Source organism: Festucalex cinctus, chromosome 5 (assembly GCF_051991245.1).
Source record: "Festucalex cinctus isolate MCC-2025b chromosome 5, RoL_Fcin_1.0, whole genome shotgun sequence".
In the NCBI taxonomy this organism is placed as follows: domain Eukaryota; kingdom Metazoa; phylum Chordata; class Actinopteri; order Syngnathiformes; family Syngnathidae; genus Festucalex; species Festucalex cinctus.
The window spans coordinates 10,607,858-10,631,750 of NC_135415.1; the positions used below are offsets into that span (position 1 = coordinate 10,607,858).

At 37.3% G+C, this 23,893-nt stretch overlaps 3 protein-coding genes across 9 annotated transcripts in view; 2 read left to right on the forward strand and 1 right to left on the reverse strand.

Moving 5' to 3' along the window:
- Positions 1-10,813, forward strand: part of taok3a (TAO kinase 3a) — a 68,025-nt gene extending 57,212 nt beyond the window's left edge. For 5 of the 6 annotated variants that reach the window (XM_077520610.1, XM_077520611.1, XM_077520607.1 and 2 more), the window contains 5 exons: positions 675-878; positions 952-1,191; positions 3,454-3,666; positions 5,239-5,421; positions 10,521-10,813. In XM_077520610.1, coding sequence (XP_077376736.1) covers positions 675-878; positions 952-1,191; positions 3,454-3,666; positions 5,239-5,421; positions 10,521-10,667 — 987 coding nt within the window. In that variant the 3' untranslated portion in view covers positions 10,668-10,813. Of the gene's footprint in view, positions 1-674; positions 879-951; positions 1,192-1,845; positions 1,923-3,453; positions 3,667-5,238; positions 5,422-10,520 lie in introns of those variants that run through there. The other variant, XM_077520612.1, reaches the window with a different exon arrangement.
- An 835-nt stretch (positions 10,814-11,648) lies between these two features.
- pebp1 (phosphatidylethanolamine binding protein 1) lies at positions 11,649-15,211 on the reverse strand. The gene is made up of 4 exons (XM_077521067.1): positions 14,605-15,211; positions 13,916-14,025; positions 12,013-12,113; positions 11,649-11,932 (listed from the first exon to the last, which is right to left on the reverse strand). The coding sequence occupies exons 1-4, from the start codon at positions 14,737-14,739 to the stop codon at positions 11,715-11,717; spliced, it is 564 nt and encodes a 187-aa protein (XP_077377193.1). The 5' UTR covers positions 14,740-15,211; the 3' UTR covers positions 11,649-11,714.
- vsig10 (V-set and immunoglobulin domain containing 10) lies at positions 14,395-23,028 on the forward strand. 2 transcript variants are annotated; one of them, XM_077521065.1, is made up of 10 exons: positions 14,395-15,452; positions 15,535-15,882; positions 17,215-17,508; positions 18,168-18,455; positions 19,215-19,502; positions 19,588-19,701; positions 20,747-20,759; positions 21,199-21,341; positions 21,416-21,494; positions 22,822-23,028. In XM_077521065.1, the coding sequence occupies exons 1-9, from the start codon at positions 15,404-15,406 to the stop codon at positions 21,478-21,480; spliced, it is 1,602 nt and encodes a 533-aa protein (XP_077377191.1). In that variant the 5' UTR covers positions 14,395-15,403; the 3' UTR covers positions 21,481-21,494; positions 22,822-23,028. The 2 variants fall into 2 exon arrangements, with proteins under 2 accessions (XP_077377191.1, XP_077377190.1); XM_077521064.1 differs by having other exon boundaries at positions 21,416-23,028.
- The last annotated feature ends 865 nt before the right edge of the window (positions 23,029-23,893 follow it).

Genomic DNA, 23,893 nt, shown 5'->3' on the forward strand with positions numbered 1-23,893 from the left:
TGTTAATGGTGTGTCACTGATGTTGTCCCCCTTGACATTGGGGATGTTGTTGACATTGTCGTCTTTGATGTCATTGATAATTGTCATTGATGACAGGTTTTTGACGCTATTGATGTGATGTCATTGATATTGCAGTTGACGTTGTTGACAATGTGTCATTGACATTGTTGTCATTATTGACGTGTTTGATGTCATTGATGACAGGTTTTTGATGTTGATATATTGTCATTGAGGATGTTTTGTTGACAGTGTCATTGACATTGTTGTTGTCATTGATGTCTTTGATGTTGCCGTTTGCCAGCATTGTTATCGTAATTGATTGGTGATGTCTTTGATGCTATTAATGTGGTGTCACTGATGTTGGTCCTCCTTGACATTGAGGATGTTGTCATTGTCGCCGTCGTCATCATTGATGTGTCTTTGATTTCATTGATAGTTGTTGTCATTGATGACAGGTTTTTGATGTTGTGACGTCACTGACGTTCACGTCATTGAGGATGTGCTGTTGCCAATGTGTCGTTGACGTCGTCATTGGCGTGTCGTCGATGTAATTAACCGACGTCGTTGCAATCGTTGCCGATGATATAAACATGTCTCCGCCCCCCCCCCAATGTTGTGCCGTTGGCACTGTCCTCGCCGTCATCGCTGATAAAGTTGTCTTTGACGTGGGTCAGGAGATGAGCGAAGACGCCAGCACGCCGAAGAAGGAGAAGCAGGAGCGGCTGTCCAAGCACAAGGAGAACATGCAGCACTCGCAGGCCGAGGAGGAGGCGGACCTTTTGGCCCGCCAGCGCCTGCGCCTGGAGCGCCACGCCCGCGCCTTCAAGCGCAACGCCCTACTCGCCCGACACCGCCTGGAGCACGAGCACATGCGAGAGGTGCGTTAAGATTGGTCGGGTCGCGTCAGCTTCCCGACGGCAAACTTTGTCGTCGTTGCGCTCGTTTCTTCAGGAGCTGAACAAGAAGAAGAGCCAGAAGGAGGCGGAGCACGCCACGCTGATCCGCCAGGACGAGTCGACGCAGGAGCTGGAGAGCCGGCAGCTGCGCAGCCTGCAGAAGCTGCGCCAGGACCTGATCCGGCTGCAGCACCAGACCGAGCTCGACAACCAGATGGAGTACAACGGACGGCGCCAGCGCGAGCTCCGACGCAAGCACGTCATGCAGCTCCGACAGCAGCCCAAAAACATCAAGGTGAGAAGAAAACAACAACAAAACACGCCATCTCTCCGATGAACAAAAAATAATCATCGATTCATCCATTTTAAAAAACAAAACAAAAAAAAAACGTGCAAATAGTCACCCAAATTTATTCTGAATTCAAAGAAAACTTTTTGCCTCTAACGATTAGCATTTTTGCCGATTTTTCTGACCGACATTGACGGAATGAATTCATGTCAGTTTGAAATGATGTCTTGTTTTTCAATAACGGCACAGAAATTACAACTTTTTTTTTCATCAGATGAATCCATTAAAGAGATACTTGACTCATTAAGACATTTTCAGCAGTAAAAAGTTCTAATTTTGTTCAGAATGAATGTGATAACTTCATTATTTTTCATGTGCAATTAATACATTTAAAAAGCAATTTTTCTACTTGCTGTCGACTGATGATGACATCACCTGTGCTAACGACCAATCATGGCTCAGTTTGCTGACCAAACACCATGATTGGTCGTTACCTACTTCCTCAGCACAGGTGATGTCATCATCAGTCGACAGCAAGTAGAAAAATTACTTTTTAATAAACCTATTAGTTGCACATGAAAAGTAATATTTGAACTTTTTATTGCTGAAAATGGCTCAATGAAGTCTTTAAAAAGTCATTTTTCCACTTGCTGTCGACAGCTGATGACATCACCCGTGCTGAGGAAGTAGGTGACGGCCAATCATGGCTAAGTTTACTCATCAAACCCAGAAAACAGGTGAGCCATGATTGACTACCTACTTCCTCAGCACAGGTGATTTCATCATCAGTCAACAGCAAGTAGAAAAATGACTCTTTAAAAGGCATTAATTGTACATGAAAAATAATGAAGTAATCAAATTCACTGTTGAATGAGTCAAGTATCACTTTTAATTGACAGAATAATTGACAGATGAATCCATGATGACAATTATTGTCGGTTGCAGCCGAAATTGAAAAGCTGTGACAACAAAAGGTTGAACAAGAAAATTTGCAGCCTTGCGTTCAGTTAAAGCGTTTTACAGTAGTGAGGAAAATCAGACAAAATTTTCACATTTTCAAGTTGTAAAAATCCAAAATGTTTTTCCAATATTTATTTTTTTTTTTTTGTTGAGACAAAATTATTTCATTTCAAACAATCGTTTTGGGATAGCTATGGAAGAAAATTTGGGATAGGTGAGTACTGATATTGTATGGAGGATGAAAACTTCAAAATTCAAAATAAATCACGAACTAAATAAATAAACAAATGACTGAAAAGTGAAAATAAAAACAGATAAAAAAAAATATATAATATAATATATAATATAAAAAATAAATACAAATGTTTTTATTTATGTATATATATATTTTTTTTTCTCTTTTTAGTTCCATTTATATATTTTTTTGGGATATAATTGTTGAATCATATATTTTTTATATCCGTTTTTATTTTCACTTTTAGTCATTTATTTATTTAGTCATTTATTTATTTAGAATTTTGGAAGTTTTAATCTTCCATATTGGTGATAACTCAAGAGCTGAGTACCCACACGAGTATCGGTTTCTGGAACAAACAAAAAAAAATAGTATCAAACATCCCTAAAAAATAATAATAAATAAATAAAAATAAAAAATAAATAAAAGATTTTTTTGGGAAATAAATTAAGTATCACAAGGGAAAAAGTTATATTTTGAAAACAATTTTTGTGAGTCATTTTTACATCAAGAAAAAATGTGGAGGTGCAACTATCAATTGACTAATCAAGAAATGAGTTGATAATCATTTTTGATAAATGAATAATCGTTTTGGTATGCTTTTTCAAAAAAAGCCGCTTGGAATTAAGGCTCCTCGACAGAAAATATTCTCCAACTTCGCTCGTCCTCCATGAAATGGACCGATTATCTTTGCAGTGAATCCAAATTCAATGTCTGCTTTTTACTTTGGAAAAACAAAATTTTACGACTTTTTTTCCAACCGATCTTATGGACAAAACCAGGAAGTGAATATTATCATTTTAGTCGGATTTCTCACATTTGCCGTTTTGAGCAGCTCAAATTCTTTTTTCACATGTGGACAATTTTGAATTCAAAAAGCGATCTAATTGATTCGCGGATTATCGATTTTCATTTGATGACCGATTCATTGTTGCAGCCGTCTTCGTATGTTTGCGTCCTTCAAAATGAAATGATTTAGTCATATAACTAAGTGACTTTTTCCTCGTCCTGAATGGAAGAATAATCGTCATCATTGTCATCAACTCGATTGTTTCCCTTTTGCCCGTTTGCAGTCGCTGGAGCTGGCCATCAAGAAGCAGTTCCAGGACACGTGCAAGGTGCAGAGCAAGCAGTACAAGGCGCTGCGCCACCACCAGATGGAGGTGACGCCCAAGGGCGAGCACAAGGTCGTGCTCAAGGCGCTCAAGGACGAGCACACGCGCAAGCTGGCCGTGCTGGCCGAGCGCTACGAGCACAGCATCAACCACATGATGGCCTCGCAGGCGGTGAGTCGGTCGCGTGCGCACGCACGCACGCACGCACGCACGGCGGTCGATCGATCGATCGACCGATCATGCTGGCCAAGAATTTGGAAGAAAAAAAAAACATTTTATGGGGCTGGGTATCCATTCGAATTTCCTCAATTGATTCCATTTCCATTCACAAGAGGTCATTTCGATTCAATTTTGATTTTTTCTTTTCCGATTTGATCTGATATTGATTAATTATGGCACATCAATTATTCTTAAAGGACATGATAAAAGCTTCACACATATTAAATTTATTAAATAACTATTTTTATATTAATTTATTCATTTAATAATGTATTATTTATTATTAATTTATTATATTAAATGTATTATATAATTATTGTTATATTCATGTATTAATTTAATAATGTATTATTTATTATTAATTTACTAATGTAATAATTTATTATATTACATTATTATATTAATTTATGTATTTAATAATGTCTTTTTATTTATTATTAATTTAAGAATTTATTATATTAAATGTATTATATAATTATCTTTATATTAATTTATTAATGTAATGTATTATTATTAATTTATATATTATATCTTTTTAAATAATTCAATTACATTTATTATAATATTAAACTTATTATATAACTATTTTTATATCAATTTATTAATTTAATAATGTATTATTTATTTATTTATTTATTAATGTATTATATTAATTTATTAATATAATAATAATAATAATAATAATAATAATAATAATAATAATAATAATAATAATAAAATTATTATTATTTATTATAAATTTATATATGATATCATTTTTATCATTATAATATTTAAATTCCAAACCAAATTTTGCGGGAGGCAGTAACGCAAACGTAGACGTCGGCGAGGATGAGATGGAAAATATTTTCATCATTTAATTCAATAATGGTAAATGTAAATGAAAAAGATTGTGAATTGTCTTAAAGTGCAATATCGGGTCTTTCATAAATGTAAGAAAATATTTTGACAGTCAATTGAACGGTAAATTTCAAGAAAAAAACTAAGATACACAAAAAAAATTGTTTTAAAAATGTTTTTTAAAAATCAATTTTCTTAAGAATTGATGGTTTTTATAACATTCATTCAGTAATAAATAATCAAATAATCAAAGAATAAAATAGAATTTCCTCGTAAAAATGTTTTTTTTTCCCCCCGCTCAGATGAAAAAGTTTCTCCAGCAAAAAAAACGTTTCCAGATGATTCCAAATCTGAAACTTTTTTTTTTCCGTTTGTTTTTTTTATAGAAAATCAGCTTTTGATAATAATGACAATTTCAAAACATTTTCTCATCAAACGTTACCTCTGTAATTTTATTTTCATTATGTATTTGCAAGCAAGTCGGACTTTGCTCATGTTACATTTCATTTTACGAGCTTTACAATTTACCTTCCTCCATTAAAAAAATAAAAAAATAAAATATAAAATAAAATAAAATCTAATATATATACACATACGTATGTATGTCATGATTTGTTTGTGCGAACTTTTGTTGCGTGCAACTGACAGTACCGTTTTGTTTATTTATTTGTTGTTGTTGTTCAGCTGCGGTTGGACGAGTCCCAGGAGGCGGAGTGCCAGGCGCTGGGGCAGCAGCTGCAGCAGGAGCTGGAGCTGCTCAACGCCTACCAGAGCAAAATCAAGATGCAGACGGACGCGCAACACGAGCGCGAGCGGCACAAGCTGCAGCAGAAAGTATCGCTGCGGCGCGCACACCTCGAGCGCAAGGTGACAAAACAAACGCGTCAGGCCGTCTGCGAAAAAAAAAAAAAAAATGGATTTCCTTTTTTTTTATATTATATTTTTGGAATTTTCACTTGAGATAGTTTAGATTTCGTTTTGAATTATTATTATTTTTCAATTTATTTACTTTTAATTCATCTTTAGGTTAGTTTTTATTAGTTTTAGTTACTTAATAAATGCTTAGTTTTTTTTATATAGTGTATTACTTGTGCACAATATTAAAAAAATAAAATAAATGTAGTTAGATTTAATTAGTTTTCAGGGTGGTTCTGTTAGTTTTTATTAGTTTTAGTTATGTCATAAATGCTTAGTTTTAGTTTTATAGTGTATTATATTTAAAAAAACGAATTAAAAAATAAAATATAGTTAGATTTATTTAGTTTTCAGGGTGGTTCTGTTAATTTTTATTAGTTGTATTTATTTAATTAATGCTTAGTTTTAGCTAGTTTCAGAATTTCAGTATGCAGTATCAGTTTTTGTTCTTTTGTTGTTTTTTTTTAAATGTGTATGACGTGCGCAATATTTAAAAAAACAGCATGGGAGCGATGTCATCTGAAGGTGCTTTTCAATTGGCTGCTGCTGGATGACGTCACTTTTGTGTGACACATTTTCACACGTCCTTATTCCGGTTCATATCAAAATAAATCGTTAACGAAATTGTTTGTTGAATTTGAGTTTTTTAGTTCAGTCAATATAAGCTTGCTACCAAGTGAACGTTGCGGAGGTTGTCGCACGCCACCAATTTGGATGTGAATAGACTGGCGCTGCCTAGGACCCTCGCAGATGAAGCTGGACGGTGGCCATCTTGCATTGCCACTTTTGCTATTTTGATATTTGATATTTTATCATCTATTACAACTTGATTGTTTACATCTTCCATTCGGAGTATATCATCTCAATATCATGGCATTTCACACATATGACGGCATATTAGGGTCACGTATAATATTCAGTGAAAAAAAACTCGCTAATTTGCAAGGCTTTTTACTCTATATATTTAGTATTACCCCACTCTCTGGGAAAATAAAAAACATTTTTACATGACCCTAATACGCATATAAATTAATTAATTTTTTAGAGGGGGCTAATATGGAGAGGGGGAAAAAAACTGACAAATTTGTGAGTATATGTGGCCCTAATACGCCATCGTACAAACAGATTAGGTTGACATTTCGCAATGTTTTTTTTTTTGTCTTTAAATAGAGGGGGGTAATATTCAGAGAAAAAAAACCTCACAAATTTGTGACTTTACAAATGGCAAAATTTCAAGATTTTTTCTTGGACTATTACCCCATTATCTGGAAGAAAAAAAAAGAAAAAAAATATATATATATATATATATATTTATACGTGGAACTAATACTCCGTCGTACACACAGCTTAGGTTGACATTTTCGCAACATTTGATTTGATTATTGATGAGTCCTGACAACATAATATAGACAAATCTTTGAGTAGCACCTGGTGATATATACCTTAGAAGAGCAAATTTAATGATTTTCCTTGTCAACGAAATGTACATCCAAGACCGATTGGTCCAACTTGATGTCATCCGCGGTGGATTTTTGGCTGTAGAGGCAACAAAATAACAGCGGAGAAATCAAAAGTATTCAAGTTAGGCAGCATTAGTGAGTGGCAGCACAAGATGGCCGCCGCCGGCTTCACTTCTCCCAACGACATTCACATGCTGCATTCGAGGATGGTCGGATATATTCCAGTTGGTTTTTCCCAGTTCCGACCTGAACGCATTTGAGGCGAAAGTAAACAACCAAAATGGCGGAATAGCGATCAATTGTTTTTTGTTTTGGTCCTCAAATCACATTTTGACCTCCAGCAAGCTTGCCTTCTCACAATTCTGCTTCATTTATTGTTTTGATCTTATTTCATAAGCATACCATTGAGTAGTTGAGCGTAGAATTTCATGCAGGGAGATAGCAGTCACAAATGTTGTTTATGTGAAGTTATATTGAATATTTATGAATGAAGAAAGCTATCGAGTTTTATACTTGAGTACATTTTCAGGTATTTTTATACTTGAGTAAACTTCAGGGGCGTTCCCGGACACACTTCCTAGTTTGAAGTGGGGAAACGGCCAACTTCCCACTTTTCGCGAATGCAGCATAAAGTCCAGTCAGTCCAGACCCAAAATGGTCGCTTTTCCTGTGTTGTCCAAAGTGGCTTCAATCATCATTTTTTTTTTTTTTTTTTGTCTATGCGTGTATCTTTGTTTTTCATGTTTAATAGGACGTGTGTTCAATTTGTTGTTGTTCACATTTATGTATGTGAGCAAGTTTTGTCTCGAGCGCGTTTGCGGATGCGCGCGCGTGTCGATGATGACGTCATGCCGGTTTGTGCAGACAACAAAAGGGGCAGACAGGCGGCGGGCCAGTGTTTGGAGCGTCGCCTGTCGCCCTCTGCTGGACGCGTTCGCTCCAACGCCATGACGTCATACCTGCACAGAGTCGACTGGCGTTGTTTGCGTGCTTGTATTTGGACTTCAAGCAGAAACGGCGACAATAATAAACGTGCTTTTGATTATTGTTTTAGACTAAAAGTAAAATGCCATAATTGGTTGTCCTTTTTCATCTTTTTTTTTGTTAGTGTTGCCTTAACTAAAGCTAAACAAGTTATCAACAAAGTTTATTTGAAACTTTGCTTTGTTGACACACTTTTTTTTTTTTTTTTTGGTCATGGTCGATTTTTATGAGGTGGCACAAATAATTGGTGGCACGACTGCTTGAATAATCGGTTCGAAAAGTCGTGGAAAAAAATGTTGCGGATTTTGTTAAAAATAACGTGATGTATCTCATGTTTCACTGAGATTCATTTCCCGTGCTGATGTCATCCATTTTATGTTCAAACGTGTCACATTTCAACACGATTCAAAGTATACGGTGGCCCTGAAGTGCAAAACACAACAAATAATGAAACGCAACAGAAAAAAAATTAACTTTCTTTTTTTGTTAAATGTTTGTGTTATTTTCTTTTGTTTTGCCTTCAGATTTGCTGTTGTGATTTATTTTTGGTTGTGAATTTGTGATGACGATTTCGATTTGCCGTTGTGTTGTTTTTTTTTTGATGAGCTGTCGAGTCTGTTGGAAAGGTCATGACGCGTTTTAACGTGATCCGTTTTGTGATTAGGAGTGTGCCGATATATCGATATCGCGATAAATCATGATACTTTGGTCTCCCGATAGATTATCGATACGCTGGCACAAGTATGGCGATATTTGGAGTTAATATACAACCGCTATCACGGCTCCATTGCTCATGACTTATTGCGCAATGACTTGGTGGGCCACTAGGGGAAGTGCCTCATAGGCGTGGCGGGGAAATGGATGCAAGTCTTCAGGCGAAGAAGACTCATGATGAGCTAACTTTGACATTTATCTGTGCAGCATTTCTATGAAAAATGTGGATTATATCTTCAATTTTAACATTTTTAAAACATTTTATGTCGAATTTTTGATATACACAATTTCTGATTGAATATTTAAGTCATTTTATTAATTTATTTACTTTTGCAATGTTCCACAAAAAAAAATGTCAGTTTATAAAATGGAACAATTGACTCTGTAACTGACAATAGTGTTTAAAGCGATACTTAACTTATTTATTAGCCCATTATAAATAATAACAATAAAAAGTTACTATTTTGTCTATAATTAATTTGATACTTTCATTATTTTTCACGTAAAAACTAATACTTTCAAAAAAACAAACAAACAAACAAACAATTTTGACAGTTGTCGACTGAAAATGACATCACAGGGGCTCAGGGCTCAGGCAACCAATTACAGCTCAGCTTGTGAATGTCACATGACCAAACCTAGAAAACAGATGAGCTGTGATTGGTCATTACCTGACCACATTGTGATGTCATTTTCAGTTGACAGCAAGTTGCAAAATGTGTTTTTAAAAGGTACTAATTCCACATGAAAAAAATAATGAACGCTTGACTGCCAAAAAATGGCTGAATAATAGGGATAGACCGATTATCGGCTGGGACGATTATCGGCGCCGGTATTCAGCATTTTGACATATATCGGCATCAGCCATTTTGAAAAATCAGTTGGTAGATTTAATTTTGATAGATCCATTTAAAAAAGTGTTACCTTCAGTGAGCTAATTTAAATGTAAATTTAAAAAAAATTTAAGTTTTCAACTTTTGCCAACCCTGGGAACTTTCTGCACCTTCTGTTTTTGTTTCAAATTAAAACTAAGATAAGTAAAAATATTAATAAATCAGATATTTTGAAATTTTGGAATGCTTTATTTCATGTAGAAAACAATTGTTTGTTTTTATTAAACTTTTGAAAACATTCTACTGTCCCTGAGAGATCCCGGAACTTGTTAGACTTTAAAAACAAAGATGTCTATTGACTAAGATTTAAAAAAAAAAAAAAAAAAAAAAAAAAAAAAAGCTCCCAGCTATAAGTTGCTCAATAAACATATGCTTTAAAATTCCAAAAAAAAAAAAACAGTAAGAGCTGGAGTTTGTATTTTTTCCAAATTTTAATGCTAATATTTTCCCTTTTTCAGTGAAAATGAATATCGGCTCCAAATATCGGTTATCGGTGTCCTTGACTAGTAATAAATGTTTCAGTATTGGCCTCAAAAAAACATATCGGTCTATCTCTACTAAATAAGTAAAGTATCCCTTTTTGAAGAAAGACAAATTTGTTGACAGAAAGTTAAGAAGACATTTGTATTTGTTTTTTAAAAAAAAAATACACTAAAGTACTCAGTGTGAAGAAGACACCAGTTTGAATATTGTGTACAAAAAGAAAAAAAACAACATAAAATTGAGCCGTTTTACCGTAGATTATCGTGAATTTATGACCTGACCGATATAATCGATAATGGCGGTATGGTGAGATAATCGTTATTGTGGCCCTCGTATCGCATATCGTATCGTATCGTATCGTGAGGTACCCAGTTTGTGATGGAGGTTGAAAATGAAAGTTTTGCATTCCAACTTGATGCAAATGTTTTTTTTTTTTGTGTTTTTTTTAAAGGTGTTATGAAATGAAAGCAGTGCAGTTGTGTTGACGATGTTCGTGCGTGTTTTGTTGTCGTCCGAGATGGAGGAGGAGCTTGCGTCGGTGCAGAAGGACCGCACGGAGCGCATCAAGCACCTGCTGGAGCGCGAGGAGCGCGAGCTGGACGCCTTCGACGCCGAGAGCGCGCGCCTGGGCTTCGACAACTTGGACAAAGATCAGCACAGATGAGGACGGGGCGAGCCAACGCGTCACGTGACCTGACCGCCGCTCAGACCCGTTTCACCGATGGGAAGAACAATGCGATGAAGAATCATCATCATCATCATCATCATGGAGTGCGGATTTCCGCACCAAGGGCTCGGTATAAGCGTACGGCAACTTTGTACGGAAGGATTTTACTTATTTTCATATTCGATTTTAAATCGCGATTTCACAGGTGCAAAAAAAAAAAAAAAAAAAAAAAAGTTTTTCCTTGTCCGATTTCCTTCCGCCGATGCAGCGGACAATTGCATGCACTTTAACCCTCACGACGGGTCAGCAAGCTCAATCGCAGCTGTTGGCAAGATTTTAATTACATTTGGAAATAAAGTGCTCATCACACAAACGCGCATGTCTTCTTATGTCTTTGATCCGATTGGATGTATTATATATATAAATATAGATATATAAAAAAATATTTTTGTTGCCTGAAGTCTAACAAATACAACTAGCAAATAGCAAAACATGTATATAATATATATATATATATATATATATATATATATATATAAATGAAATAATAAAAATTATATATGAATAAAAATATGAAATAAATTATTTTATTTTTTTGTCGAAAATATTTGTCACCCACTAAAGACAAATTAAAATATATTTTTTAAAAGCAAATTTTTCAACATTCACATTGACTTTTTTTTCTTTCTTTTTTTGCCACCAAAACAAACTTCACATTAACTTTTTTTTTTAAAAAGATATTTTCACAATTTTTTAAAAATACGTACGAGTATTCACTCAGTACTGATAACGCAAGTAACATTTCATTGAACAAAATGACCAACAAATTGTGAACAATTAATTATTTTGTGATGCAGATGTTGATTTGATCCCTCCCATTTCAATTATGAATAAATAATAAATAATAATAATGGATCTTCGAAAAAGTTTCCTGTGACCACTCAAGTCGTGTAGGCGATAGGAAACAGACGACGTCCGGATTGTTGAGCAACTTTATTGAGTTGAGATGAAACGGCGCCTCCTTGCGATAACGACGAGGCACGTCTACTTGCCCGCCAGCTGCTGGTAGAGTTTGGGCACGTAGTCGTCCCACTCGGCCTGGTAGCAGGTGGCGGCCACGGGCACGCCCAGCCCATACTTGCGGCGGAAGTCGCCCACGCGGAACTTGCCGCGGCCGTCGCCCGAGCGGTTGCCCAGGATGCGCTCGCTGCACGACAGTGCCCCCGGCTGGCCGTACACCAGCCACACGTAGCGATGGAGACCTGCGCGGGCAACAAAGGAAACGTTTGACGAGCGTCCGGAAACATTTTGCAACCTTTCAACTTTTTGCTAATTGTGTTACCTGTTCCCTCGGGTGGGCCAGAACCGACGTAGTCGGACAAGACGTCGCCGCTAGACACGTCGTTTCCTTTCATGTTCACCACCAGGAAGTGATGCCACTCCCTGACAACAAACAAGGTCATGTTCAAACGCAATTTGGGAATGTTAAACGAATAAATTACAACTACAAAAATTTCCGCGAAAATTTTGGATATGCTGACTCTTGCAAGGTGGAAAGCCGCATGTACTGAACAGTTTTCCAAATCCTGTTTAAAGTAAGTCACTTCCTGTTGAAATCAGGTCACTTCCAGGTCACTTCCTGTTTATTTGAAACCACTTCCGGGTCACTTCCTGTTGAAATCAGGTCACTTCCTGTTGATTTTAGCCCAATTCCAGCTCACTTCCTATTGTAATCAGGTCACTTCCTGTTGATCTTAAGCCACTTCCGGGTGACGTCCTGTTGAAATCAGGGCACTTCCTGTTGAAATCAGGTCACTTCCTGTTGATTTTAAGCCACTTCTGGGACACGTCCTGTTGAAATCAGGTCACTTCCTGTTGAAATCAGGTCAGTTCTGGGTCACTTCCTGTTGAAATCAAGTCACTTCCTGTTGAAATCAGGTCAGTTCCGGGTCACTTCCTGTTTAAATCAGGTCAATCCATAGGTGCTTGATTTGTGGATCTTGGTGTTCTTTTTGGGGAATTGCGTCAGAATTCCGGAAAAAAAATAATTCCCCGCCAAGTCAGATCTTGATCATCTTTTGATACCTCAATTGTGCCGGTACGGTCAACGGTTCGGGCCGCATTTTGTCTGAAAAATTCCAGTAAATAAAGAAAATTGGTAAACGTCATGTTCTCGGATGGTAATATGTGCCTGCTTTGCTTCGCAAGCGGAAGCTCCGCTACTGCCACATAATTAAAAAAGGAGAACATGAAAAATTGGCAACAACTTTTGAATTCACATTACATGAAATTTGCTTTTTTTTTTTTTTTTTGTAAAATTCTGCAACAAATGGATTAAATATAAAAATTGGGAAGCAAATTTTAATTTGAAAATTGTAAACATTGAAGAAATGTCAAATTTATTTTTAAATTCACATTTGTTTACATGATAATAGAATATTTATTAGGAAAATTTGGTAGCAAACATGAATTTAAAATGTAAATATAAAAACAAATTTTAACGTTTTTTTTAAATGTAAACATGAAAAAAATGACAAGCATTTTTCATTTGAAAACTGTAAACATGGAATAAATTAACATTTTTGAATTTGCAAAATTGACAAAGCTTTGAATTCACATTAAATAATTTACTTAAAAAAAATAATTAAAGCAACAAACTTGGATTAAAAATACAAATTGGGAAGCAAATTTTCATTTGAAAACTGTAAACGTAGAAGAAATTTCAACATGTTTGAATTTGCAAAAATGACAAAGCTAGCAAAAATTTTGGACGATAGTGTTAAAATGGCAAAACATTTCCATGATAAAAAAAAAATAAAAAATAAAAATAAATAAATAAAAAAACAGGTAAAATTATTTTAAAATATTTAACATGAAAACTTGGCAACATTTTTAAATTCACATTTGTTTACATGATAATAGAATATTTAATAGAAAATTTGGCAACAAACATGAACTTAAAATGTAAATATAAAAACAAATTTTCATGTTTTTTTTTAATATAAACATTAAATAAAATGCCATGTATTTTAATTTGTTAAAGATAAATGTGAAAAGCTGGCAAAAAAAAATACAGAATGTAAAATGTTTGATTAAAAAAATGGCAAAAAAATAAATTCAAACAGGAAAAAGTGGCAGAAACATTGAATAGAAAAATATTTAACAGGAAAATTGGCCAGTCTTCAATTTCAACAATTGACAAGACACTTTTTTGAAAGTGAATTATTGCAAAATGAGATTTGAACCTGAATGTGGGCTTCTTCCTGCTGGGGGCATCGGGGTCAGTCAGGGCCAAAGTGTAAAGTTTGCTGGGGTCACATCCTTCCCACTCGATGCAAGTGGGTCGATTCTGTACCTGGAGGGGTAAAAAGATTGACAATAATTCAGCTCTTAAAAACAAAAAACAAAAAACGAAAAGTTGCCCTTGTTTGGTGAATTGTCTTCAACCTACCATAAAATGTAGACAACACTGAATTGAAGAGGTGAAAATGTGGCGCAAAAGTGGAATTTAACGAGATATTTGACTCATTGGGCCATTTTCAGCAGTAAGAAGGCAATATTTTGTGTATAATTAATGCGATAACTCCATTATTTTTCATGAGGTCAACGGAAGCTGTCGTTACCCTGTTTAGGAAACAAGTAGCGACCAATCATGGCTGTTCGCCAACGTCACATGACCAAAGCCAGAAAACTGGTGAGCCGTGATTGGTCGTTTCCTGAGCACGCCTGATGGCGTCATTTTCAGTTGACAACAATTGGCAACATTTCTTTTGAACGTTATTAATTTATTGTACACAAAATAGTGACGTTATCAGCTTAATAATATACAAATTATCTTACACGTTTTCGCCTTTTCAGCGTGACAAGGCTTCGTTCCTAAATAAACACTTTGATCGCACATTTTCTGCTAGGCTAGGCTAAGCTAATAGCTAACCTGCGTTGGCGTGAGTACTTTGCCCAGCTTGTCGATCTCCACGGAGCCGTATTTGACGATCAGAGGCAGGCCGGGTTCCTCCTCCACCTCCTGGAGCTGCAACGGGCCGCTCCATTGTTTCACATCCACGGGCATTTTATTTATTTATTTATGTGGACGGAGCCGCTAACTTGCGACGCTAACCGCTGTTTCGGTTTAGATTCCACAACAGGCAATGGGGCATTCAGGGACCGGCGCAAAAGATAGAATCGTATATGACAGCCCCTGCAACAAACGTCACAAACACGCTTCCCTCAATTTGGATTCTATTTTAGGACTACTTGCTTACACAAGTGCCCATTTTCCTCCTTTATCTCCCATCGGTGCATATTTTTGAATCAGGGTATTTCCTTTTTTAAATGAATGGTTCTCAAGACTCGGACTCCATTTAAACGCCACAAACATGAGGAATGGCACAAAACGGCCACTCGAGGGCACTAAAATTAGATCTTTGTGATTTATCACGCAACGGTGAACATTTAATGAAAACGTGATTTTAAATATGTGTTAATATTAGAAATAGAGACTTATTTTTATCTTATTTTAAAAAAAAAGAAAAAAAGGAGGAGCCAGGTGACGCCAACATGGCCGCTCCGTTGTCCGCCGACTTACCTGGGTGCTTCCGCCTACGTCACCTGGTCAAACTGGTCGGACTGGGGTGGAGGGACTTTTTTGTTGGTTTTGAATCACGCTCCCTCTCTTTCTCTCATTCGTTTTTGTAATAGTTGTAACTTAGTAAGGACATGAAGAGCACGTGGCGATGATGACGGGGGGGACGTGGGTGGTCGCGTGCGTGTTCGCTACTACAGGTGAGTGAGTGCGGCCCGCACACATGATCAGGTACGCGCGGGGAAAACGTTGCGACCGCCCAGCCATGTTTGTTTGTTCCAGTCGCTGTTTGGGCGTCGGATTCGCCGGAGCCGGCCTCGCCGTCCGAGTCTTCCGTCATCACGGCGGCGCCCGGTGACGTCGTCCTGCTTCCGTGCTACTCGGAGGGCTCCGTGACGCCGTCCCGGACGCGCTGGACGAAAAACGGAAGCGAGGTCGTGGTGGCGGTGCCGAGCGGCAGCCCAGGCGGCGATGGCGACGACGACGACGGCGGGTCGCGGGTGCTGGTGCTCGGCGACGGCAGCCTGAACTTCCGGCGGGTGTCGGAGGGCGACGAGGGCGTGTACCTGTGTGAGGCCACGCTTCCGGGGAACGTGACGTGGGGCGCGCGCGTACTGCTGCAGGTGGCAGGTAAGTTTTGTTTTGTTTGTTTGTTTGTTTTTAAATTCAGAATCAACATCAACTATAAACAAATTAAGCACCACAAAATGTTACACACAAGTCGATTACAGCACACTTCAAGAAATATACACTTAAAAAAATAAAAACAAAAACATAAATAGAACAAATAAAGAACAAGAATAAGGGGCATTGTTACAAATTGTCAAAAGAAAAGGATCCCATAAATCTTTTAAATCAAGTCAAAATCATTCAAAAAAACTTCAAAAGCATGGGCATTTTTCTGATTCATAAACCTTAACGATTTTTCAAAGAGACAGATTGGTGGCAGGTAAGTCAGTCGCGGCTTGTTTGATATTAAAGCGCCACTAGGCAAACTAAGGTCCCCGGGCGCAAAGTGGCCCGCTCGCATCTGTAACTCGGTACATCAACAGCCCCGTTTTTATTTGTAGCCTATCGATTTTGTAAGATTTAGACCCCCCCCCATTAAAGTTGGTCAGTGTAGTCAGTTGAAATGCATTGATCTAATTAAATGTGTCAACAACAGTTGTTAACATTCTAACATTTAATGTACATTCAACTTTTTCAGTTGTTTAATAACATTTTAAAATGAGCATGAATTATTTTACCATTATAATAAACTTTGACATTTTGCATGCATTTAAAAAAAATCTGATTGTATTAATTTGTATTTGGTCAATTATATTTTAAATAATGATAAGAAAATAATATCGCAAACATCAACATTTTACATCACCATGTTTAAATTTACTTTGGGAAATAATTGGTTTGGTAATTGTAATAATAATCACTAATATCAACAATTTTAAGGAAAACCTTTAGCAATCATTTTGAACTAAATACTTGGTTAGTACTGTGTAGTAATTGATTTGAATGTTGATAAAATTAACAATTTTACATGTTTAAAACAGTTTCAAATTCACTTCATTTAATCAGTAATTTTAATAGAAAATAGACTTCAAAATCATAATTAATTCAATATTTAGTTCAGTTATACCAAGTAATAAAGTAAAAAAAAATTGTAAATATATTTAAATATTTATTTTATTAAAGAATTGTTTATGTAATTGGAATTAAATGAACTACTATTTTTATGGAAGTAAACAATTTTACGTATATTTAACATTTTTTCAGTATATTTGATGTCATGATTGGTTATTTATTTAATTGTAACTAATTAAATTACTTTTTTCTTTTCTTTTTTTTAACTCTTGAACAATTTGAAATCTTTTTTTCTTCTTTTTTACTTTATAACAACTCAAATATGATTCAAAAGTTTTCTACCCCGATGCCAAGTGTGACGTCACCTTGCGCCCTCCTCAGGCGGTCCGGAGAACGTGTCGCTGTCCATCGTGCCGTCCACCGTGTTGTCTAACGGCACGCTGGTCACGCACCGCGGCTCCAGCGTGTCCTTCCACTGCGTGGCCTCCTCATACCCGTCCCAGCGCCTCGCGTGGACCTTCGCCGGAATGCCGCTGGCCTCCGCCGCCGGCGCGCCCTGGCTGGACTTCAGCGTGAAGGACGTCCAGCCCGAGGCGCAGGGCGTCTACAGCTGCGTCGCCAACAACACGCTCACGCACGCTGTCGCCAACGCCAGCGCGCAGCTGCTTGTCTACTGTAAGTTCATATCTATCATATCCACCCATCCATCCATCCATCCATCACCACTCTAGCTAGCTAGCTAGACATCTATTTGTCGCCACTCTTGTTAGCTTGCTAGACATCTAGTGTCTGTCTGTTTCTCTATCTATCTATCTATCTATCTATCTATCTATCTATCTATCTATCTATCTATCTATCTATCTATCTATCTATCTATCGAGACATCTATCGAGACATCTATCGAGACATCTATCGAGACATCTATCACCACTCTAGCTAGCTAGCCAGACAGACATATATCGCCACTCTAGCTAACGAGCTAGACATCTATATCGCCACTCTAGCTAGCTAGACATCTATCACCACTCTTGCTAGCTAGATAACTAGATATCTGGTGTCTGTCTGTCTTGTCTGTCCTTCTGTGCTAGCTAGACATTTATCTAGTATCTACCTAGCTGGCTAGAGGTATAGCATTATATATATAATTTTTCTTTCTCAAATAATCATGCTCATTTGGATTCTCACCTTTGGCAGAATGTTTGGTCAAAAATGGTTCAAATGCCGACTTTGATTTGAGTAAAACTGCTCTTATTGATTAAATTAATTAAGAGAAAAGAATCTAACATTGTATTTGAAGCGTGTTTGGTGTTTTTTTTTTTTTTTTTTTGGCGCAGATGCTTCCGAGCGCCACCCTGAGTGCTCATGGCTCCAGTCGTCGGACCCGACGCATGTCGGCTTCAGCTGCGCCTGGCCCGGATGCTACCCGGACCCCGAGCTCAAATGGAGCCAGGGCGGGGACGGCCACGGGGATGGCGAGGGCCGTGTGCTGGCCTCGGAGGTGACGTCCGTCCTGCGGGTGGCGCTAAACCGCTCCCTGCTGGCCGGTGGCCAAACGCTGAGGTGCGCCGCACAACACTCTGCGCTCGCCGCCGGACGGCAACCCGCTTGCTCCCTTAAGCTCGGTACGTTGCGCGCATACTAGCTAACCAGCTATTGATTTAGCTAGCTAGCTATTGATTTATTTATCTATCTAACCAGATAGATAGCTAGCTATTTATTTAGCTATCAAGCTAGCTAACTATTTATTTAGCTATCTATCGACCTAGATAGCTTGCTATTTATTTAGCTCTATAGCTAGTTAGATAGCTAGCTATTTATTTAGCTATATATCTAGTTAGATAGCTAGCTATTTATTTAGCTATATATCTAGTTAGATAGCTAGCTATTTATTTAGCTATCTAGCTAGCTAGCTATTTATTTAGCTATCTAGCTAGCTAGCTATTTATTTATCTATCTAGCTAGCTAGCTATTCATTAAGCTATCTAGCTAGCTAGCTCGCTATAAATTTAGCAATCAAGCTCGCTAGCTAGCTAGCTATTTATTTAGATATCAAGGTAGCTAGCTGCTATATATTTAGCTAGCTAACTAGCTCGATAACTAGCTAGTTATGTAGCTATCTACCTAGCTAGCTAGCTAGTTAGCTATTTATTAGCTAAATATAGCTAGCTAGATAGATAGATAGCTATCATTTAGCTAGCTAGATGGCTAAATAAATAGCTAGCCAGCTAGCTCGATGGCTATAAATTGCTGTCTAGCTATCTAGCTATATTTATTTAGCTATCTAGCTAGCTAGCTAGCTATATATCTATGTAGTATCTACCTAGCTAGATACTAGACGCTAATTAACAATGGCTAACGGCTAACGTATGCTAACACCGCAGAGGCGCCGCGTCCTGAAGTTTCCCCACTGGCGTGGGCGCAAGAGGGCAACAGTGTGACGCTCGCGTGCACGGAGGCGGCGTCGGTGCCGCCCGCCAACATCAGCTGGAGGCGCGCGGCGGACGACGGGGTGGCGCTGGCGCCCGGCCCCAAGTACGCCCTGAGCCGGGACGGCGCCACCTACAGCCTTACCATCAACAACGTTAGCCGGGACGACAGCGGCGCCTACGTGTGCCACGGCGAGAACGCGCTGGCGCTGCGCCAGGCCGAGGTCTACCTCACAGTCACGGGTGAGCAGCGCGGAATGCCGAGCGACCGGTCGCCACGCCTTCTTCTCCTCATCTTGACGCCGCGCCTCCGTTTTTGTCTTGTCAGCGGCCTCCGACTACACGGGCGTCATCGTCGGCGTCTTCATTGCCGCGCTGGTCGTGGGCCTGGCGGCCGTCGTGGCAAAGCTGCTCTTTACAAACAGACATCGCGTCTGCCTCGGTAAACCTCTTTCAGGCACGCTTTCTTGCCAAAAATGTAGTTGGCGCACCCCCTAAGGTACTTTTGTAAGCAACTTGTAATCACTGCAATATCCACAATGTGAAAATTGGCGCACCCTCAAAAGTTACTTTGTAAGGCACGTAATCCCTGCGGTGCACCTTCAACATTCGGACTGAATTTGCGCACCTTCCAGTCGATACTTTTTAAGCGTTTTGACCCACTTCGACAACAAGTTGGTGCACCCCCTTGATCGTGTCAGCAAAAGCTTTTCTTGCAAACCTCTTTCAGCCACGCATTCCAAAAATAATTTGTAAGTAACGTAATCCCTGCGGTGTCCCCAATGAGTAACTTGGTGCACCTCCAAACAGGTGTTTCAAGTGACATACAGCCAAACATTTTTATATTATTATTAATTTATATTATTTATTCATATATATATTTATCGTATTATTATGATTATTACAGAAAATGGATGGATGGATTATTATTTAATTAATAATTAATATTTAATTAAATAAATACATGCATAAATAAATAGTTACGGTTCCAGTTTACAATACCACTCACTACTTTTTGTACTTTATTTGTGGACCTTCCAAGATGCTTTTTAAGCCACACACACCCACTTCAAGGTTCAGAGTTGGCGCACCCCTTTGATAGTGTCAGGAAGTTTTTCTTGCAAACTTCTCTCAGCCATTATTTCCTCCTAAAAATGTAGTTGGCGCACCCCTAAAAGATACTTTGAAAAGTATGTAATCCCTGCGGTCCACCTTCAACTTTCTGACTGAATTTGTGCGCACCTTCCAATCGGTACTTTTAAGCCACGTACCCACACTTTAACGTCCAAACAGAGTTGGCGCACACCGTTGATAGTGTCAGAAAAGCTTTTCTTGCAAACTTCTCTCAGCCAAAATGGAATTGGTGCACCACTTCATTTACGCCATGCATCCCATTCAACATTCCAACATAATTGGTACCACCACGCGAAAATCTGAAAAGCTCTAAATTCTGACCTTGGTTTTTGCTGTTTCTGTTTCTGTTTCAGGGCGACCTTTTGGGTGAGTCATCCGCCGCCAGTCACCTCATACAATCAGCACTGCAACAGCTATGGAGGACCACAACTGACAAAATAAATAAATAAATAGATAAATAAAGAAAGAAATGACTGAGAGTGAAAACAAAAACGGATATAAAAAATATAATTCACAAGATAAATACAAATACAAATTTATTTATGTATATATATTTTTGTTCTTTTTATTTGCATTTATAGATATTTTTTGGAAACAATTTTCGATTTTTGTTTTTTTTAAATATCCATTTTAATGTTCACTTTTACTCATTTATTTATTTATTTAGAATTTTGTACCAACAAATGTTTAAACAGTTAAAAAAAAATGTACAAATGATGATTATATGTTGTCAATCTGTTCCCAATATTTCCATGAGTGGATGAATGAAAGGAGGTGCGCGGTGACCGTTGTCGGTGTTTGGCAGGTCCTCGGAGGGCGACCGAGGTGACGTGCTGAGCTTGGTGGAATCCGACGAAGAGCAGATCTTCCAGGCCGTTCCGCGCCTCCCCGCTGTCGCGTCGGACGTGCCGCCCACCACGCTGGTCCAGATCCACACACTCCCGTCCGGTACGAATGTCAGACGTGATGTCACGTTTGCACGCATTGGTTTGTTTGTTTCACACTAATGTCGCCCCCTACAGGTGAGCATGAGGACACGGGAAAGTCGGATGCCAGGGAGGTGCCACCCGACCTGCTGACTTTCTAGCGGTTGGATGCAGGGTATTATATTATCCAGTCTTATTTCCTCACATCGATTCCATTTCGATTCGCAAGAGCTCAGTTCAATTCAAATTTGATTTTTTTTTTTCGATTTGTTCCACTTCAATTCAATCCAATACTGATTAATTATGGAATGTCAATTCTTCCGAAATATCGAGGACATGATAATTCCAAAAACTTGAAATTTCGCTAAGGCAGTAACTGGTTAAACAATTTAGTTTATTAATGACGTGTTATCACTTACATGTTACACAAACATTGACATCAGCAAGAATGAGATGAACATTTTTCATCATTCTCATTCAATAATTGTAAATATGAATTAAAAAGATTTTGAATTGTGTTGAAGTGCAACAAGTCAGGTCTTTCATAAATGTTAAGAAAATACTTGTCAATTCATGTGAACAATTCAGAAAAACGGTAAGATATGGAGGTAAATATTGGGCAAAAGTAACTTGTAAAAAAAAATTAAAAAAAAAAAAAAAAAAATAAATTGTACCAGTAAAAAAAAATTGTACATAAAAAGAATTTGTACCTGCAAGTAAAACAAAAACAAATGTACGTAAAAAATGTACCAGTAAAAAAAAAAGTACCCATAAAAAAAAAAAATTGTGCCTGTATAAGGAAAAAAAAATTGTGCCTGTAAAAAAAATTGTACGTAAAGAAATGTACATAAAAAATGTGTATCTGTACAAAAAAAAAAAAAAAAAAATGTACCTGTAGAGAAAAAGGTGTACATTTGTATCAGTAGAAATGACAACTTGTAGTCAAAGAAGTGGCCACTAGGAGTCATAGGTTTTTTCTGCTGCTGTCCAGTCACGTGACTTTTGCACCTATTTTTTTTTATTAAACATTTTTTTTTACAGGTAAATTTATGATTATTTTTTCTAAATAGGTAAAAAAAAAATTACAGGTAAAAATGATTACTTTTACAGACACAAATATATACTTTTTTTTTTCTACAGGTATAATTTTTTTTTTTTTTACAAGTTACTTTTTCACCATATTTACCTGCATAGTAAGATATAAAAAAAAGGCTTTTAAGATTCAATTTTCTTATTAATTTATGGAAAAAAGAGACAATAAAATAATTGATTCATGGTTTTATGAATCGATATCAGGCTCGAAGAGGAAAATGGATTTGATATCAATTATTCCCTTTTTTTAAAATTACATTTTTTTTTTTTAATCCAGCCCAAGCGTGTGCTCCCAGTGACAATGTGAAAGGAGCGGCGTTTGTTTTTGTACGGGCTTGGCTTGCAAGGTGTGCCATTGGTTGTGATTTTTGTTTTCGTTTTGTTTTACCTCGACAAAAAAAAAAAAAAAGTGCCTCGATGTTGGTGTGGAGCGTCAACATGTCAACATGACGTCATCTTCCACAGCGCATGCTTTGCACGATCGCCTTCCTTCAGAATGCAACTGAACAGGAACAACATGAACGACGCGTGTACATTTGGAAAAAGGAAAAAAAAAAAAAAGGTTCAGCGTGGAATTTTTTGTACAGACAATAAATAGTTTTTATGTTGACATGAAATGTGTACATCAACCAGTGTCTGCTTATTTTTATGGTTCTTAAAATTCATTTACAAAGTCAAACTTTAATCGAGATTTATAGATTTATAGATTTTAGGATTGTTTATTATTATATAATTTGGGCTTCCAGATCATAAAACCCACAAAAACAGTATTTAAAAAAAAAGTAAAGTAATCAGTATGTATACTCTTGTGTTTTGCATGAAAAAAAAAAAAACAGAATGGCTGGATGGCGATAGCTAACGTGCTATATGCAAACTCTTTTAGACCTTTTTCATTTTCTGTGGATCAGATTTGACATTGTTAGCACATTGTTCAATTTTTTAGATGATCTAAGAAGTAAGTTGTATAGATACGCGGCTTTGGTGCTTCATTTTTAGTAATGTAATAAACGTGCAAGTAGAAGTGACTCTTGTCTGTTTGACACCATACCAATTTCTGTTAGCTCCATGCTTGATAACGTGCTATATGCGACGTTAGCTCCATGCTCGCTAACGTGCTATATGCTATTTTCATTTTCTATGGAAAATATATGATCACTTTGTGCACTTTGTTTACCCGTAGGCATATCTTATTTTAAAATGACTTGGTCAGAACCAACAAAAAGCCCAAAACGGGTCACCATAATACGTCTTTTAATATTAAGATTTAAATCTTATTTTGTTATGGTATGAATATTTGTGGGCGGGAAACATTGAAAGTATTTTCTATTTATCAATAAACTTTGTCCTAATTTTCTCCTTTTTAAAAAAGGAAACACAAAAACACTTAAAGGTTGAAATTTGATTGTTGCCACCTTACTTAAAAAAACAAAAAACTATAATTTTCAAAAGTATCGATATCCGTTAGTATCCGGCGATACTCGC

What these genes read in the sequence shown, in the direction of transcription:
- pebp1 (XM_077521067.1), bottom strand. Translation starts at nt 14,739, where the DNA reads ATGCCCGTGGATGTGAAACAATGGAGCGGCCCGTTGCAGCTCCAGGAG. An exon ending in AGGAAGAAGCCCACATTCAG is followed by an intron (nt 12,114 to 13,915) that starts GTTCAAATCTCA and finishes GTTTGTTGTCAG; the next exon opens with GGAGTGGCATCACTTCCTGG. An exon ending in TGGCCCACCCGAGGGAACAG is followed by an intron (nt 11,933 to 12,012) that starts GTAACACAATTA and finishes TTGCCCGCGCAG; the next exon opens with GTCTCCATCGCTACGTGTGG.
- vsig10 (XM_077521064.1), top strand. Translation starts at nt 15,404, where the DNA reads ATGATGACGGGGGGGACGTGGGTGGTCGCGTGCGTGTTCGCTACTACA. An exon ending in GTGCGTGTTCGCTACTACAG is followed by an intron (nt 15,453 to 15,534) that starts GTGAGTGAGTGC and finishes TGTTTGTTCCAG; the next exon opens with TCGCTGTTTGGGCGTCGGAT. An exon ending in GGTCTACCTCACAGTCACGG is followed by an intron (nt 19,503 to 19,587) that starts GTGAGCAGCGCG and finishes TTGTCTTGTCAG; the next exon opens with CGGCCTCCGACTACACGGGC.